Genomic DNA, 17,212 nt, shown 5'->3' with positions numbered 1-17,212 from the left:
CTCCCTCTGTAGACGCTCCTGTGTCCAGACTATCTAACAGCACAGTCCTCCCGATTTCAGGTGTGGCGTCTCTAAAAGATTCTAACGACAGGATCATAGAATCCTTAGCAAAGTCAGCATTCGAAGTGGCGGCGACGGTACTAAGCCCAACCTTTACTTCCACTTGGGTAGCCAAGGCCATTGCTACTTGGGCGGAGGATCTACGCCAGAGCATTCTTGATGGAGCCTGTTATGAATGAGTCACCGAAGGAGGGAAAAACAAAAATACAAGCTAAGTCCAGAAAACCGGAGAGGTTGGTAGCTATCGGATTGCAGACCCCTGATCCTATTCACACAACTAACAGTAGCCGTGGGGGGTTCCTACGGTGCCCTAGACCCCTCGTTCACAGCCGGAGAACTAAATAAGCCTAAAGAAGATAGGGGAAATCTAAACTGCCCCAGAGCAGACCCCAAAGCAATAGACAGCCCCAACATGTATTGTCGGTGAAAAGCAGATGAAAACACAAACACAGACAGAAAGACAGGTTGAGCAAACGATGGGGCCCAACTAACTAAATAGGAAAGGACAGAAAAGATGCTGGCTGCAATCCGCAAAAATACTGCCAAAATAATGTCCAACACGTCTGATAGAAAAAAGGCCCTGAAGTCACTAGACTTCAAAAACACTATATTAGCACTCAGGTATATTCTGAAGACTGAGCAAAAGATCAACTTGACCAGAGACAAAAATGGAGCTCAGCCTGTACCAACAAGGGCAGGCAGAACACAAACACTAAGCAAATGGAAAAATAAGAGAGAAAATACTTAGCTTTCAGAAGACAGGTACTGAACTGGTTTGCAAGAGCTCAGAGCAGAAAGGATCACCAGCACCCCTGTAGGGCGTCGGCTGCCTTATATCCACTTAGTGATTCCGGGTGTCCAATCGGGCTCCACCTGTTCAGATGACAGGTTCTTCCCAACCCAATCAATTTCACTACCTCACCAGCAGAGGGAGTTCATCAGACATCAACGGTGAAGGGGAAAATGAACTTGCAACAGGAGCCCAACCAGAGCGACTAGCCGAGCTGGCCAACCAGATCTCCCATGCAGGGGAATATTTGGCCTCTACCTCCTTAGACGCCACATCTTGCGCAGTTCAAGCGTCCAGCAACGTAGTTGCAATCCAGCGTACAATTTGGCTCAAGGCTTGGCAAGCGGATTTGTCATCAAAGTCCCTTACCAATCTGCCTTTTCAGGGAGCGCGTCTTTTCGGATCCCAGCTGGACCAGATTATTAAAGACGCCACTGGGGGCACAAGCTCTCTTCTCCCCCAGTCCAAGCCACGTAGATTGTGCCCGTTCCCGAAACATAACGATTCACAGGGTTTTGCTCAAACCTGTTTGTAGTGCTGAAAAAAGGCGGCGCGGTTCGGCCCATTCTGGACCTCAAACTGCTGAACAAGATAGTCCGCCTGCGACATTTCAGGATTGAGTCCCTTCATTCTGTGATCGCTTCCATGGAGGCGCAGGAATTCATGTGCTCAATAGACATTCAAGACGCCTATTTGCATGTCCCCATCCTTCACGGGCATCAGAAATTCCTGCATTTCGCGATTCATCAGGCCCACTACCAGTTTGTTGCCCTGCCGTTTGGTCTCGCCTCCGCGCCCAGAGTGTTTACAAAGATCATGGCCGCGTTGATGGCCCTGTTGAAGATCAGGGGGTCTCGTACTCTTCCCGTACCTCGACGACATTCTAATCAAAGCTCCGTCTTTTCACCAGACTCTCCAAAGCCTTACCATCGTTCTCGACACCTTGTCCAGTTTCGGGTGGCTCGTAAACTAGAAGTCCTGCCTTGTTCCGACCCAATGCCTTGTGTTTCTAGGCTTATTGTTTGAGACCCGTTGATCGAGGGTTTTCCTCCCGGAAGAGAAGTTGGTCTCGCTGCAACGAGATGTTCGATCGCTGCAGAGCCCGAAGTTCCCATTTTTCCGGTCACTCATGAAAGTCTTGGGAAAGATGCTGGCGACGACCGAAGCGATCCCCTTTGCTCAATTTCACACGAGACCACTTCAACAGGCCATTCTGTCTCGGTGTAACAGGTCCGTTCTCTCCCTGGATCATCCAATTCGCCTCTCGTCCTGGGTCAAACGGTCTCTCAATTGGTGGCTGACGTCACCTCTCATTTCCCTGGGCCGGTCATTCCTTCCGATTCACTGACAGATTGTGACAACGGACACCAGCCTTCTCGGCTGGGGAGCTGTTACGCAATCAGACGGTTCAGGGTCGGTGGTCGTCTCAAGAGACAGCCTTACCGATCAACGTCCTCGAGATACGGGCGATTTATCTGTCTCTCATTCACTGGGAAAGGCTTCTCAGGGGTCTGGATTCAGACAGACAATGCCACAGCGGTGGCATGTCAACCACCAAGAGGGACACGGAGCTCCTCGGCTCTAGCGGAAGTGTCCAGAATTCTCCACTGGGCAGAGGTATCGGTCCCAGCGATATCCGCAGTGCACATTCCTGGCGTGGACAAATGGGCCGCCAATTTTCTCAGCCGCTAGGGACTCGTGGCGGGAGAGTGGTCCTTGCATCCGGACGTCTTTCATCAGCTTTGCCAACGTTGGGGGACTCCGGACGTGGACCTGCTGGCGTCTCGACTGAACAGGAAGGTCCCACAGTTCGTATCCAGGGCCCGAGATCCTCTCGCAGTGGGCGCTGATTCTCTGTCCATTCCCTATCCATATCGTTCATACGATATGAGTCTATTTTTGTCTGGATGCTAAATAAAGAATATAGTGCTTCTTCATTTTTGAGTGCCAAGTATTTTTGTACACTGACCATTCCCTGGTCGCGGTTCAAGCTCCCCTATCTGTTCCCTCCCCTTCCTCTTCTCCCCAAGCTGTTGACGAAGGTCAAGGCGGAAGGGGTACCAGTCATCCTCATCATTCCGGATTGGCCCAGAAGAGCTTGGTTCGTGGACATCATCAACCTTCTCGCGGATGCCCCCTGGAAGCTTCCAGACAGAGCAGATCTGCTGTCTCAAGGTCCAATGCCCCAGTTCTCTGCCACTCAATTTAACGGCGTGGCTGTTGAAACCGCGGTTCTGAAGCGGTCGGGTTTTTCAGATCGGGTTATTCACACCATGATTCGGGCTAGAAAACCATAGTCTTCCAGAATTTATTATCGTACGTGGAAGGCCTATTTCACTTGGTGTGAGGACAATGACGTTTCGCCTATGTCCTTTTCTCTCCCTTCTATCCTGGCGTTCCTCCAGGCAGGCCTAGATGCAGGCCTTGCCCTCAGCTCTTTGAAGGGTCAAGTTTCGGCGCTTTCCATTCTTTTTCAGAAAACGTTGGCCTCCCGTCCGCAGGTCAAAACCTTTCTTCAGAGAGTGGCTCATACCGCACCTCGGTACCGCGCTCCCGTGGATCCATGGGATCTCAATCTGGTTCTGGAGGCTATTCAACGGTCTCCCTTTGAACCTCTCAGGGAAGTCTCCCTGTCCCTTCTCTCTTGGAAAGTAGCCTTTTTGGTGGCCATCACCTCCATCCGGCGCGTGTCGGAATTGGCAGCCCTTTCTTGTCGCCCCCCTTTCTTGGTGTTCCATCAGAACAATGTGGTCCTGCGGCCTACGCCTTCCTTCCTTCCTAAAGTAGTGTCCACTTTCCACCTAAATGAGGACATTGTTCTCCCGTCCTTTTGTCCGGGTCCAATCCATCCTCTGGAGCGCTCCTTGAACAAGCTAGACCTGGTCAGGGCGATGAAGGTTTACCTTGCTAGGACGTCTCCCTTGCGGAAGACAGACTCTCTTTTCGTCATTCCAGATGGTGCGCGGAAAGGTCAGCCGGCCTCTAAGGCTACCATTGCTCGCTGGATCAGATCAGCAATTTTGGAGGCCTACCAGGTCAAGCATCGAGTGCCCCCTCCTGGAATTAGAGCTCACTCTACCCGGGCAGTGGGTGCCTCCTGGGCGGTGCACCACAGAGCTTCTGCACAGCAGCTCTGCAAAGCGGCAACCTGGTATTCGATCCACACGTTTGCCAAATTCTACAAGGTCCACACCTACGCTTCGGCGGACGCCAGCCTGGGCAGAAGGATCCTGCAGGCGGCAGTGGTGAGTCCTCAGACCTAATGGAAGCTTGCTTTTCCCTCCCCAGGGACTGCTTTGGGACGTCCCATGGTTTCTGTGTCCCCCAATGAAGCGATATAGAAAACAGGATTTTTGGGTTGCTTGCCATAAAATCTGTTTCTCGGAGCCTTCATTGGGGGACAGAGCACCCTCCCATATTCTGCAACTCCTGTTCTTATGTTGTTTGTTGATTACAGTTGAGTTGTCCTGTTTTCATTCTGTTTTGTTACTTCTACTGCTTTCTCACTAACTGAAGAAATTAGTGCCGGTCGGTGGGGTGTATACTGCGGAGGAGGAGCTAACCTTTTTCTATACATAGTGTCAGCCTCCTAGTGGCAGCAGCATACACCCATGGTTTCTGGGTCACCCAATGAAGGCTCCGAGAAACAGAATTTATGGCAAGCAACCCAAAAATCCTGTTTTTACCTATTAAAAATAAAGAAATTGAAAAAGATTTACAGACCATGATACCACAACTGTATAAGTCCGATCTGTCAGATTATAAAGCTAGTTAAAGGATTGTGTCTACCCCAAAATGGTATCAATGAAAATGCCAGCTCGCTCCTCATAAGCAAGCCCTCATACAGCTCCTTCTACCAATAAAAGAAATGACTATTGGTCTGGGAACATGGCAACACTGGCAAACAAAAAAAAAAATTGTAGACCTATACTACCAGATCATGTTTACTACCGAGTGTACAACATAAAAACTGAACTTCAAAATCAATGATGAAAATTACATTTTACCACTGTTTAGAATTTTTATTTTCCCGTCTTCCAGTACATAGAAGGAATGGTGTCATTCAAAACTACATCTTGTCCCGTAAAAAAAAAAAAAAGTGCTCTCGTACAGCAATGTGGCCTGAAAAAGGGGCGGAAAAATGAAAGTGCAAAAAAAATGGAGAATGTTCCGGCTGGGAAGGGGTTAAATATGCAGTGTGTTCCAGCACTTAACAATTTGTAAACTTTCTCCCTGCAGGTGATTGAAAGAAGAATGCAGATTCCATCTATTAAATGAAAGGCCACACTGTTCTAACAACGCGTGAAACCTCACACCGCCTAATACTCGCCCACTCATACCTTACCACACTGTATGGACGCTATCATTAATTAGGGATTTTTTTCTTAATTAACCCAAAATCGAGTCTCCTGGCTGAACTTGATCGATGTAATTCTGAACTGTCTGCATAAATGGCATGCAGGCAGCATAATGACACGTGGACAATCTTGTTTTTCCGGACTTTTATAGAAGACTTTCACAGATGAAATCACCAAAACGCAATCAACCATATCTTGGCACCTGCTTCAGATAGGCGGATACAGCTGAAACTGATGTTTGACAGCGCATACAGCTATTCAGTCTGTCAGCCTGACTTTTAGTGCATTTGTCTCTTGCTTCACGCAATCCTACCGCCTATCCTGGCAGTAGCCATGTTTTAAAATCCAGTTCTCTGCTGAGTTCTTTATAGCCCCACCCACATCACCGATTGGCAGCTTTCAGCCTATGCCCAGTGTACACAGAAACCTGCCAATCAGTGGCGGGGGTGAGGTTATATCGAGCTTATGAATATAGAGCATTACCTATTAGCAGGTTTGCTAGTCCTTTAGTGATAATCTCCCCCTGAATCAAACAGTGATTTTATTAAAACTACGCTAAGTAGCCTAGTAAGTGATTCCTCACTGGAATCAGGATATTTTTCTCTACCTAATGCTGCTCTCAGATTAAGTGGCAAAATACTGGTAACAGGTTCCTTTTTAAGTCCCATTAACATACTGGTCATGGGCTTAAGGGGTTGGCCACTACTTTACAAGTCCCTTTTATGTTATCTAACTGCCATAGACAAGCACATCACTAAATACCATGCTATAACCTGAGCTGCTCTCCTGGTCACATGATCTCTGGCTGAGAATCTCAAGGCTTCCTCTGATGTCATATCAAAATCTCTCAATTCTGAGCTTTGGAAACACGTGTAGGTGTGGCTTGTCACATGAGTGGGCGGGGCTTCATTCAGATGAGCTCTCAGATGTTCCTGTTGTACATGCTGCTGCAAACACATTTCTTTCTCTTTCTATCCATTCATCCATCTATCGCTGTAATGTATCTATTCCATCTATCTCCATCATCGGGTGCCTCTGTCTTATCGATCGATCTATCCATCTGTTTGGGTACCGTCACACTTGGCGACGCACCAGCGATCCCGACAACGATGCGACCTGGTAGGGATTGCTGATGCTTCGCTACGCGGTCGCTGGTGAGATGTCAGATCTCAACAGCGACGCAGCAACGATACGACGGCCGTTGAGACTCTGTCTCTCAGACCTGTAGTATTGAGGTCATTTGTCGTTGTCCCTGTCAAACACAGCGATGCATGCTGGCCGGTGGGACACCAGCGATCATAAAATGGCCCAGGACGTTCGAGCACGATCAGCGACATCGCAGCAGGGGCACGATCGCCGCTATGTGTCACACGTAGCAAGATCGCAGGCAAGATCGCTGTTGCGTCACAAAAATCGGTGACGCAACAGCAATCTCGCTAGCGATCTCGCTATGTGACACAGGGGCTTAAGTTAGTGACTGGGGAGTTGGGAATCCTCTTTGCCAGGGCTGGTGTAATGGTGCTTTGTGCATTATTTCCATTCCCTGTAATAGTGTCCTGTATAGAGATTGGGGTGATGCTGGGAGATAAGTGGAAGGTGTTTAGGTGGAGTTACAGGTCTGTGCTCACTGCTGGCTTGCAACCCAGTAAGGGAATAATGAGAAGTGTAGTAGGAAGGGAGCAGAGTAATGTGAGGAGGAAGTGATGACTATGACAGCAGAGCTGATAGCAGGGCACAGGTAGCGAAGCAAAAAAAAGCATAAAACAAACCTGAAACTTGTCAGAAAAGGTGTATATGGGTTCCTAGGGACAGAATCTGTAAGCATTTGTGACAACACCAGTAACAGAGTTAGGGTTTTGGAGAACCTCTTTTAAGAAAAAAAAAACTATTGTAAATGTATATTTATATTCAGATACTGTTTTGTGCTCGATCACTCGCTTTACAGTAAGCTAATGCTTTCTTTACCATTCATATTCTTCCAGGACTTGTCTCTAGATATGATAAAGAAAGCCATTTCAGAAGTGAACATCAAAGAGTTTACCCCATCCAATAAGGTATTTGTGTGCAGTCTGCCACATGCGTTGTATTTCCAGCCGTTAAGTTACATGCACGTCGCTAACAGTCCAATGGCATTACTTATTCAGCAGTATAAAGATGTGAAAAAGTAATCTATTGGTCTTTACAGTCCTCCTGGTTGGAGTTGGAAGGTACAAAGCTTCACCAGGGACTAATCCTGTGTCCTTGTAGGTATTGGGGGTCCTCATGACATGTCAGAAGGTATTATTGGACCACTGTATTCTCTGCAATTTATTGTTTACATTTTGTGGGTTTTTTTTTTCCTGGTATCTGAATGTTTCTAAAGATATTTAGATGTGTTATTCTCTTTTCCACTGATACCTTTTTATGCTGAACAGTTTATTTTTTTTGTCAGTTGTTTTGGGGTACATTTAATTTATTAACAAACTTTGGGTCTCTATGGGGAGAAATATAAATCAAACAGCAATTCTGCTCCTGGTTTCTTTGGCATTTTACATTTTATGCTATTCGCCCTCGTGCACTAATAAAGCTTTAACGTTCTTGTGTAGGCTAGTATGCTTATGGTCATATCAAGCTTTACAGTTTTATTTTGTATAATAAATATGTTTGGTACAACTTGTGGTTCTCGGAATATGGCCACGCAAAAATAGTTGATTTGTTTTTCAGTCGGCAGAATTGTGTGAGGGCTTATTTCTTGGCTGACAAGCTGTAGCTTTCATTGTGTGGTGCATGCAACTGTTTGTTCACTCTTTTGGAAGGCAAAATAAACAAACTGCAATTTTAGATTATTATTTTGTTTTATTAAAAAAAAAAAAAACATTCTTCACAGTTACTTTTATTATGTGGGTCAATACAATCATGACCATACCAAATTTTATATTTAAATAGTTTATTTGCTACTTTTGCACACAAAATTGCTTTTATCTTTTGATGACTTGTGTTTAGGATCATTATCCATGTGTAGAAGCCATCCTCTTTTCAACTTCAGCTTTTTTTTACAGATTATATGTTTGTATCAAGAATTTGTTGAAATTTCATTGAATCCATTCTTTCCTCTACCCGTGAAAGGTTTCCCATGCCATTGGCTGCAAAAGAACCCCAAAGAATGGTTGATCCACCTGCTTAATGATTGGCAAGATGGTTTTTTTTCTGAAATTGTGCCTTTTTTTTTCTCCACACATACCTTTTGACTATTGTTGCCAAATGGTTATATCTTAAACTCATCGGGCCACAGGACTTGTTTCCGACATGCATCAAGCTTGTTTAGATATTCTTTTGTATACAGTACTTTTCGTACTGCATGTTATGGTGAGGATACAGGAGAGGGTTTTGTTCTGAAGACTCTTCCATGAAGGCCATATTTTTGCAGGTGTCTCTGAATAGTAATACAATTTACGACAACTCCAGAGTCTGCTATATCTTTGTGAAGGTGTTTTTTTGCATTCAAGCCAGATTTGCCATTTCTGATTTGCCTCTCTAGCTATCCAACAAGCAGTGGTCAGTGAAATTTTGCTTGGTCTTAAGCTGGAGTCACACATAGCGACTCACCAGCCATCCCGACAACGATAACAACGTGTCAGGATCGCTGGTGAGTCGCTACATGATCGCTGGTGAGCTGTCAAGCAGACAGCTTCACCAGCGATCAGCAGAGCGCGTGGCGTCGCTGTGTACGTTAGTTACCAGCGCGCTGATGCAGGGAGCTGGTAACTAAGGTACACATCGAGTATCCAAGTGTGTCCCTTAGATACCCGATGTGTACCTTAGTTACCAGCTTCCTACATAAGCGCGCTGGTAACTAACGTACACATCGGGTCCCCGCAGCGATGCGTGCTGGCCAGCGGGAGACCAGCGATGGAAGAAATGTCCAGAGCTTTCCAAGAGCGATCAGCGATACCGGCAGGGGGGCTGATCTCTCTCACACAGCGATCTCTGAGTCAAAACTTGTGACTCAGCAGCGATCTCGCTAGCGAGATCGCTATGTGTGACGGGGCCTTAAGAGACCTCATTTTGACCTCCACTATTCCTGTTATCTGTCATTTCTTAATTGCATTTCTAACTGGGGAAAGGGTAACTTGAAAACACTTTGCTATCTGCTTATAGCCTTCTCCTGCTTTGTGGGCCTCCACCATTTTCATTTTTCGAGTGCCAGGCAGCTGCTTAGTAGAACCCATGGCTGCTATTTTTTGGGACAAGATTGGAGGAGGCTGGGTTTTTATAAAGCTGGGAAATTTGCATCATCTTTACTTTCCTAATGATGACAGTTAACAAACCATAACCCAAACAGGCTAATTAAGGTCTGAAACCTTGGTCAAAGTTATCTGAGCACACACATCTCCATAGGTGCCCAAACTTTTGCATCAGCTCATTTTCCTTTTCGTAGTTTTAAAAATGTGAAAGTAAAAGATGTGTATGTTTTTTGCCTGAAACAAAGGAAATGTCATCTTTAACTTTAGGCCTTTTAGAGATCCTTTCATCTGGGACTTGCTTAACTTTTCACAATAACAGTAATTTTGATCAGGGGTGCCCAAAGTTTAACATGCCATTGTAGTCTAATATTGTGGGTTATTATAAATGCTACAGTAGTAAAGATATGATGTTTTTACAAGGATTTTTTTTATTGTTTTATTAAAACTGTTCTGTTTTAGTTCAAGAGGTTTTTTTTAACACTTTAGGATTGTATCTTTTGCACCTCTTTCTAGATCCATGACTGGACTTAAACTTGCAATCCTTTGATTGCGGTGATAGTACAATTTACTACTTATCAGTATTTGACATGAAGCCTATTAGAACCCTCCTCCGCCACAATCTGAAAGACTAAAGGCCCCGTCTCACTAAGCGATCTCGATAGCGAGATCGCTGCTGAGTCACAACTTTTGTGACGTAACAGCGATCTCACCAGCGAGATCGCTGTGTGTGACAGCGATCAGCGAGCGGCCCCCCTGCCGGTATCGCTGATCGCTGGAAGAAACCTCTGGACATTTCTTTGGTCGCTGGTCTTCCGCTGGCCAGCACGCATCGCTGCGGGAGACCAGCGATCAGGTGTAAAAAAATAATAAAAAAAATAAAAGATATAGTTATTCTCACCTTCCGACGTCGCGTTCAGCCATCCTGCCTCTCTCCACGCTCCGGTCCCAGTGATCCTTTGCACGAATGACCGCGAGATGTCACGGTCTCGAGGGATAACAAAGTCTCGCGGTCATTTGTGCAAAGGATCACTGGGACCGGAGAGTGGAGAGAGGCAGGATGGCTGAACGTGACGTCGGAAGGTGAGAATAACTATATTTTTTATTTTGATTCTATTTTTTTACAGCGATGGCCAGCGATGCCGGGCGCTCGGCATCGCTGTGCTGATCGCTGGTGAAGCTGTCTGTGTGACAGCTCACCAGCGATCACATAGCGACTTACCAGCGATCCTGACACCTTGATATCGGTGTTGGGATCGCTGGTAAGTCGCTTAGTGTGACGGGGCCTTTACACATACATATGGGAGGCACTGAGGCCATCTTCTATGGCTATGCTGGTGACTAAACTGTCTGATTGCAAAAAGATACTTGGTCTGGACATACAGTTATGTCCTGTCTCGGGAATGTGTTTAAACACAAGCAGCAGTAATACATAATTGTATTTTGCATGCTTTTTTTTTCTTTTGTTTTTTGTTCACAAGTTTCTACTTTTACCCGTTTTGTAAAGGCTGGAAGTACCGTAGTTTGCTGTTTGTACAATTAAATTGAATCTGTTATGTAACGTTCTGTAAGTGAATTAGATTTATTGTTTATACATTTTTTTTTTTTCCTGTGTCAACTACATTTATGCTGCTAGTCCTTTCCGAAAATTCAATTTTCTTAAACCGAAGAACACATCGATAAACAATAGAAAGCTCATTAATATAAATCTTCTCAAAACTACCGTATATACTCATGTATTAGCCGAGGTTTTCAGCCCATGCTTTTGGGCTGAAAGTCCCCCTCTCGGCTTATACGCGAGTCATATACTGGGGGGAACGGCGGGGGTGTCAGAGATCATACTCACCCCCTCCTGGCTCGTCTCTGCAGCCCCCCTGCTTGTTCCATGTTCTCGGCGCCCCTACTCTTCCTGCTTCAGCGGTCACGTGGTACCGCTCATTAAAGTCATGAATATGTGCATGACTTTAATGAGAGGTACCACGTGACCGCTGAAGAAGGAGGATCAGCGGCGCCGAGAACATGGAACAAGCAGAGGGGCTGCGCTGCAGAGACTAGCACCAGGAGGGGGTGAGTATGAACGGGGGGAGCCATATTCACCTGTCCCCGTTCCACCGCTGCGTGTCGCTCTGCTGTCTTGCGTCCTCTGCAGTGACATTCAGGTCAGAGGGCGCGATGACGTAGTTAGTACGCTTCCTCTGCCTGAGCAGTCACTGCAGAGCCGGCAAAGCTGATGAGCAGCGGGCAACGACGGAGGTGAGTATACAGTTTTTGTTTTTTTTTTTGTTGTTTTTTTTTGTAACTGAGGCAGCAGCATTATCTGGAGCCACCCACTGTGCAGCATTATCTGGGGCCACTCACTGTGCAGCATTATCTGGGGCCACACACTGTTCTCATTATCTGGGGCCACCCACTGTGCAGCAATATCTGGGGCCACTCACTGTTCAGCAATATCTGGGGCCACTCGCTGTTCAGCAATATCTGGGGCCACTCGCTGTTCAGCAATATCTGGGGCCACTCGCTGTGCAGCAATATCTGGGGCCACTCGCTGTGCAGCAATATCTGGGGCCACTCGCTGTGCAGCAATATCTGGGGCCACTCGCTGTGCAGCAATATCTGGGGCCACTCGCTGTGCAGCAATATCTGGGGCCACTCGCTGTGCAGCAATATCTGGGGCCACTCGCTGTGCAGCAATATCTGGGGCCACTCGCTGTGCAGCATAGGCTTAGATGCAAGTCAATAAGTTTTCCCAGTTTTTGTGACAAAATTAGGGTGGTCAGCTTATACACGGGTCGGCTTATACACGAGTATATATGGTACTTGAATGGGAAACCTTTTTTCACTGTGTTTTTTTTCTTCCCTTAGATTGTAGAGACAGATGAAAATGCGAAGAAGCCTGACCAAATGCCAGTAAGCAGTGAAGATGAGAGGCTGGCTGTCCTGCAGCTAGAAAGAGTCATTGCAGAGGGCCGAGCCTCACAAGGTCAGTTCTAAATAGGATATTTAGATCTTACAACAATTAAACTTCAATTTTGACTATATCATACAAACCGTTCATGTCACAGATCATCAGGTATCCATGAATGTTGATTAAAGTCACTGAAAGTTATCCCGTCATTGGGGTCAATTTCCCATTTGTTAGTAATGTGCCAGCTGGGACCACCACCAATCCCAATTACCGTTGCTCTGATATGTGAACAAGGCCACAGTGGATCATGTGCACTACTTCTCCATTCTTATTCGTGTGATGAAGATCCGCCAAACACAACTCTGCTATCTCTGGCAGTCCTGTTATGAATGATTGACCACTGCTCTATTTGTATTTGTACAAGGCTTTTCAAAGCCCCGATTCTCTGGAACTGTGGGGGTCCCAGCAGTCACACCCGCCCCCCCCCCCAGCGATCAGTAAGTTTATCTGATTTTTGCTATCAGAAGTGTTGGACATTAATTTTGTAGGGTTTTCTGCAGGTTGCAGACAGTGTCTTTCCTTTCCTTTCTAGTTAGCTTGGGACCCATCGTTTGCTCAGCCTATTTTCCTGCCTGTGTTTGTGCCGTCATCTTGTTTCACCGTCAGTACATGTGTGGGGGCTATCTATTCCTTTGGGGTCTGCTCTGGGGCAGTTAGTTTTCCCTTTTCATGCTTCAGGCTTGTTTAGTCCTCCGGCTGTGACGAAGCGTCGTAGGTACGCTCCACGGCTGCTGCTAGTTGTGTGGTAGGATCAGGGATCTGCAATCTGTATAGTTACCAACCTCTCTGGTTTTCTGTGACTTAGCTTGTTTTGCTTTTTTCTCCTCGGTGACCCATTCATAACAGCTCACACTGTGAGGATTCTCAAGTCTGCAGTCACAAGAAGTGACTACAGACTTGTACCCCAAGGGCGGCCAACCCCTTTAATGACTAAACTCTATATATCTCATTACTTTACTTGCTTTCCTTTTACAATCTTTTTTTTTTTTCCTGGTAGAGGATCTTCAAATGAAGGTGTTATCATTTGAAAAGGATGATGACCGCAATGAACATATCAACTTCATCACAGCAGCTTCCAATTTGAGAGCAAAAATGTATTGCATTGAACCAGCTGACAGATTAAAGACCAAGCGTATTGCAGGGAAGATTATCCCAGCCATAGCTACAGCTACGGCAGCCGTGTCTGGCCTGGTTAGTAGAAATCTGAACCTTTCGTTTTGTGTTCTCTCTTCTAGCCTTTAAGTTGTACCAATACCCAGAATATCCATTATTTATTTGAATTTTGTATCAATTTTTCACGTAATAAACAGGCTTTGAATGCACTTAACTATAGATGCCTTTTCCTGTTGAAATTAATAACAAGGTTATATGAACACTTCTTTTTTTTTTTTTTTTTCTGCACATGTCAATTTTTTCCCATGCAGGACACATTACAAAATTGCTACAGAAATTAATTGCAAGTGGAGCATCATGGCCTATCCTTAAGTGCACAACATCTCGGATATTAGCCAATTTGCACATTAAAGTTAGCGCCACGTTGTTTCATTGTTCACAGTGGTACAGCGGCTTATCTAAAGCCGCTATCCCTGGTACTGCGCTTAATCCTGTTTCAATGAGCCATAATATACACATCTATGAATATTTGTGGACACCCTATCTAAGAAATGTTTGGACCCCGTTTTTTGTAAATATTTGGGGAACTGTGCCTCTCTTCAAGCTTGGGTTTCCCTTTAATTTTGCAGGTTGCACTGGAGTTGATTAAAGTTGTTGGAGGACATCCATTTAACGCTTACAAGAACTGCTTCTTTAATCTAGCAATTCCAATAATAGTATTCACGGAGACTGCAGAAGTAAAAAGAACCCCGATCAGGTACCCTGCCCAGATGAGGCCTTTTATCAGTTTCCTCATTTTTGTGTAACGATTTCCCTTCCCATGTTTTGTGTGTTCCAATTATGTGACCAGTTGCAGCAAACACTAAACCAGCAGTGGTAGAAATTTTACAACCCTGTTAAACAATGCTTTCTGCTGTGACCATAGGTTAGATGTATAAAATAACTTATTGTTTGCTGTTATTTTTCTTTCTTCGCTTCTAGGTGGGAAACTGGGACAACATGGCCTCCCTAATTGTCCCTAAGTGGGTAGAGCACATGGTGCTGAATCAACAGATTGTTACTCCCTTCTCCAATAAGGCCGAGGAGTAGAACAGTGTAGCCTCTGTCAGCCATGGGTTCACCATGGGTATTCCCCCCCCCCACCACCACCACATCCTGTATGCTCTCACAAGAGTGTGAGGATGGGAAAATGGAATTATGCAATTATGGCACAGTTCCCTGGCCACATGACCATAGAGTTTCTCCTGCCTATTTATTGAGTCTGGGAATGGCCCACTACTCCTCAGTTCACAATCACTTTTAATGGAGGCCTAACCTGCATTGTGATCTTTACCTGTACCTTATACATGCAATCGCATTGGAGTTCTGGTATCCACAAGGATCTTCGTTTGTTCCAAGGATCCCTATTCCCTAAACAGCCGTGACTTTTTTTCAATTTCTGAGTTGCCTCTGATGACTATCATATTCTGGGTCTAGTGTGCTGCAGACCGCTGTCTGCTAGGCGACTCACATGGGCACATGTTGTTTTTTCCCACCCATTGGATCTGCGGTGAGACATTTCATTGTACTTGCCATAAAATCACATTGGGGACATAATTCCCACCCTGTTTCTGGCCTTGGAACAGTTCTGGTTGTCTGTGACTCTGTTTTCTTGTTTTTAGAATTTTTCCTGTCCTTCGAGTTACTCTACTGCTTTTGGCACTACACTGATCTCCCTAGTATCTGAGGAGAGCGTATATAGTCATTCTGCATGTGTACATTGATCCATGCGAAATCACCGCGTCCTATACATTGTACTGGTGACATTATCTCCGCAGAATAAATAGATATGCTGTTGTCTGGAAAGACGTGACGCATGTCCATCTCCGTAGGTAAGCCGGGGGGCGTCTCTGGACGCATAGTGGACATGGGATTTCTTGAAATCGCATCCACTATGTTGTAGCATTTTGGTCGCTGCGGCAGTACACAGCGTCCAACCCGCAGAGTTTACTAATCGTGTGCGCCTACCCTAAAGTAATTAAAAAAAAAATCCAATTATTTTTTTTTTTACACTTTTTTTTTTTGCTCCCTTCTCCTTATGCCCACAGAGTATAGAGGAAGACTCCACCCTGCAGTTGGCACTTAGGAAACAGATGACACACATTTTTTTTTTTTTTTTTTAATTTCATGGAGTCCAGTTTTTAAGTTTCCTCCCAGTTGCTCTGAGCAATGGACATTAATCCACCCCTGCTACACAGCATGTACATCAGAGATTGGTATGTAGGCAGCTCCTGTTCCCCTTGTCATGGGCAGAGTGTGATGCAGATTAACTGCTCCTGTTAGTCTTTGTAGGTGAGGCGTCACACCCTTCTCTAGTCAGCCAATGCTGATACTGTTGCCCACTTGATCCATCAAGGTGTGGCGAGTGTCAGCCTCTATCATATTGGAAGTGGAGAATCCCGTTCTTTCTGTTTCTGTGATGGTGCTTTCTTCGATTCCACATCTGAAAGTGGAAAACAAAATCTGTCTTTATAATGCCATGGAGTTTTCTCTTTAGGACTTTGGACTAAGATCCTCTCCTTGCTTCTTCCAAAAATGTATCAGTTTTGGTAGCTGTGTGCTTCTTCAATAGTTTCCTTCATAGTTTCCTTATTTTCCTGCTAGTCTTTTTCCAGTTTTTTTTCCTAGATATGCTGGTCTACCATCCAGTTTTTTTCTCATTCTTTATCCATCTGAACTAGTCATCTTTTTTTTTTTTTTCCCTTCACCCATGACAGCACCACCTGAGAGAGGGATCCACCCCGCCAGGACAGGAACCTACTGAAATATAAGGGGCGGCACCTCTCCCTCGCTTCAGTTGGGTTCCTGTCCTGGAACGGGATCCCAGTCTGACAGCGGCGGTGCCTGTCATGGAAGATGGACCCAGGGCCGTCCCGGAGCAGGAAGAGCAGGTCAGCTTACCTGCAGTGCTGTCATGGGTGAAGGGAAAACCACCATGGTTACTTACCGGTAGCTGGTTTTTCCGGAACCCATGACAGCACCCGTATATTCCCCCCCCCCCCTTTTCACCGTATGGGTGTGCACGTTAACAGGGTGTATTTGTGTGATGTGGTGTTGGATAAAAATGTAATTAACAGGGAAGTCCTCTCAATGCTCTGTAACCAACTGAAGCGGGGAGAGGTGCCGCCCCTTATATTTCAGTAGGTTCCTGTCCTGGCGGGGCGGATCCCCTCTCTCAGGTGGTGCTGTCATGGGTTCCGGAAAAACCGGCTACCGATAAGTAGCCATAGTGGTTTCTCCATCCTATGGAATGCCTGGCACTACTACTTTTGGATCCATCTGGAGTTTATCAGACATATCCTCCTTTTATCTGTCACTTTTCACCAGTCAGACATCATACAAGGCTACAGTTGTACTTGGTCAGCAGCTTGCTGTAATTTCAATACAATCTGTATTTTATCAGCAAGAGATTATCACTACAGGACTAGGTGTCTGGTGCCAGGCAGTCCAGCTGATTTGTGTAACTCCGCCCCCACCATTGATTGGCAGCTTGCTGACAATGTATTGTGTACACAGGAAGCAGCCAGTGGTGTGGGCGGGGTTATTCAGAGCTCCACATCCACAGTGCTGTGAGTGATACATAGCTGGAATCGGGCTCTCTGCCTCTACATCAAGCTGCTGTCAGCTTCCATAGCAAAAACCTGCTGAGAGATTTTCCTTTAAGGCT

At 45.7% G+C, this 17,212-nt stretch overlaps 1 protein-coding gene across 2 annotated transcripts in view; it reads left to right on the top strand.

Annotated features, from left to right (window-relative positions):
• Positions 1–17,212, top strand: part of UBA6 (ubiquitin like modifier activating enzyme 6) — a 155,317-nt gene that overhangs the window by 119,199 nt on the left and 18,906 nt on the right. For both annotated transcript variants that reach the window (XM_073542599.1, XM_073542598.1), the window contains exons 27-30: positions 7,191–7,262; positions 12,291–12,408; positions 13,391–13,584; positions 14,136–14,263. In XM_073542599.1, the coding sequence (XP_073398700.1) occupies positions 7,191–7,262; positions 12,291–12,408; positions 13,391–13,584; positions 14,136–14,263 (512 nt within the window). The remainder of the gene's footprint in view (positions 1–7,190; positions 7,263–12,290; positions 12,409–13,390; positions 13,585–14,135; positions 14,264–17,212) is intronic.

Source organism: Dendrobates tinctorius, unplaced genomic scaffold (assembly GCF_039654945.1).
Source record: "Dendrobates tinctorius isolate UK_male_01 unplaced genomic scaffold, ASM3965494v1 ptg000011l, whole genome shotgun sequence".
NCBI lineage: Eukaryota > Metazoa > Chordata > Amphibia > Anura > Dendrobatidae > Dendrobates > Dendrobates tinctorius.
Note: the sequence above shows the minus strand (reverse complement) of the source record. Positions and strands in the feature narration are given on the sequence as shown.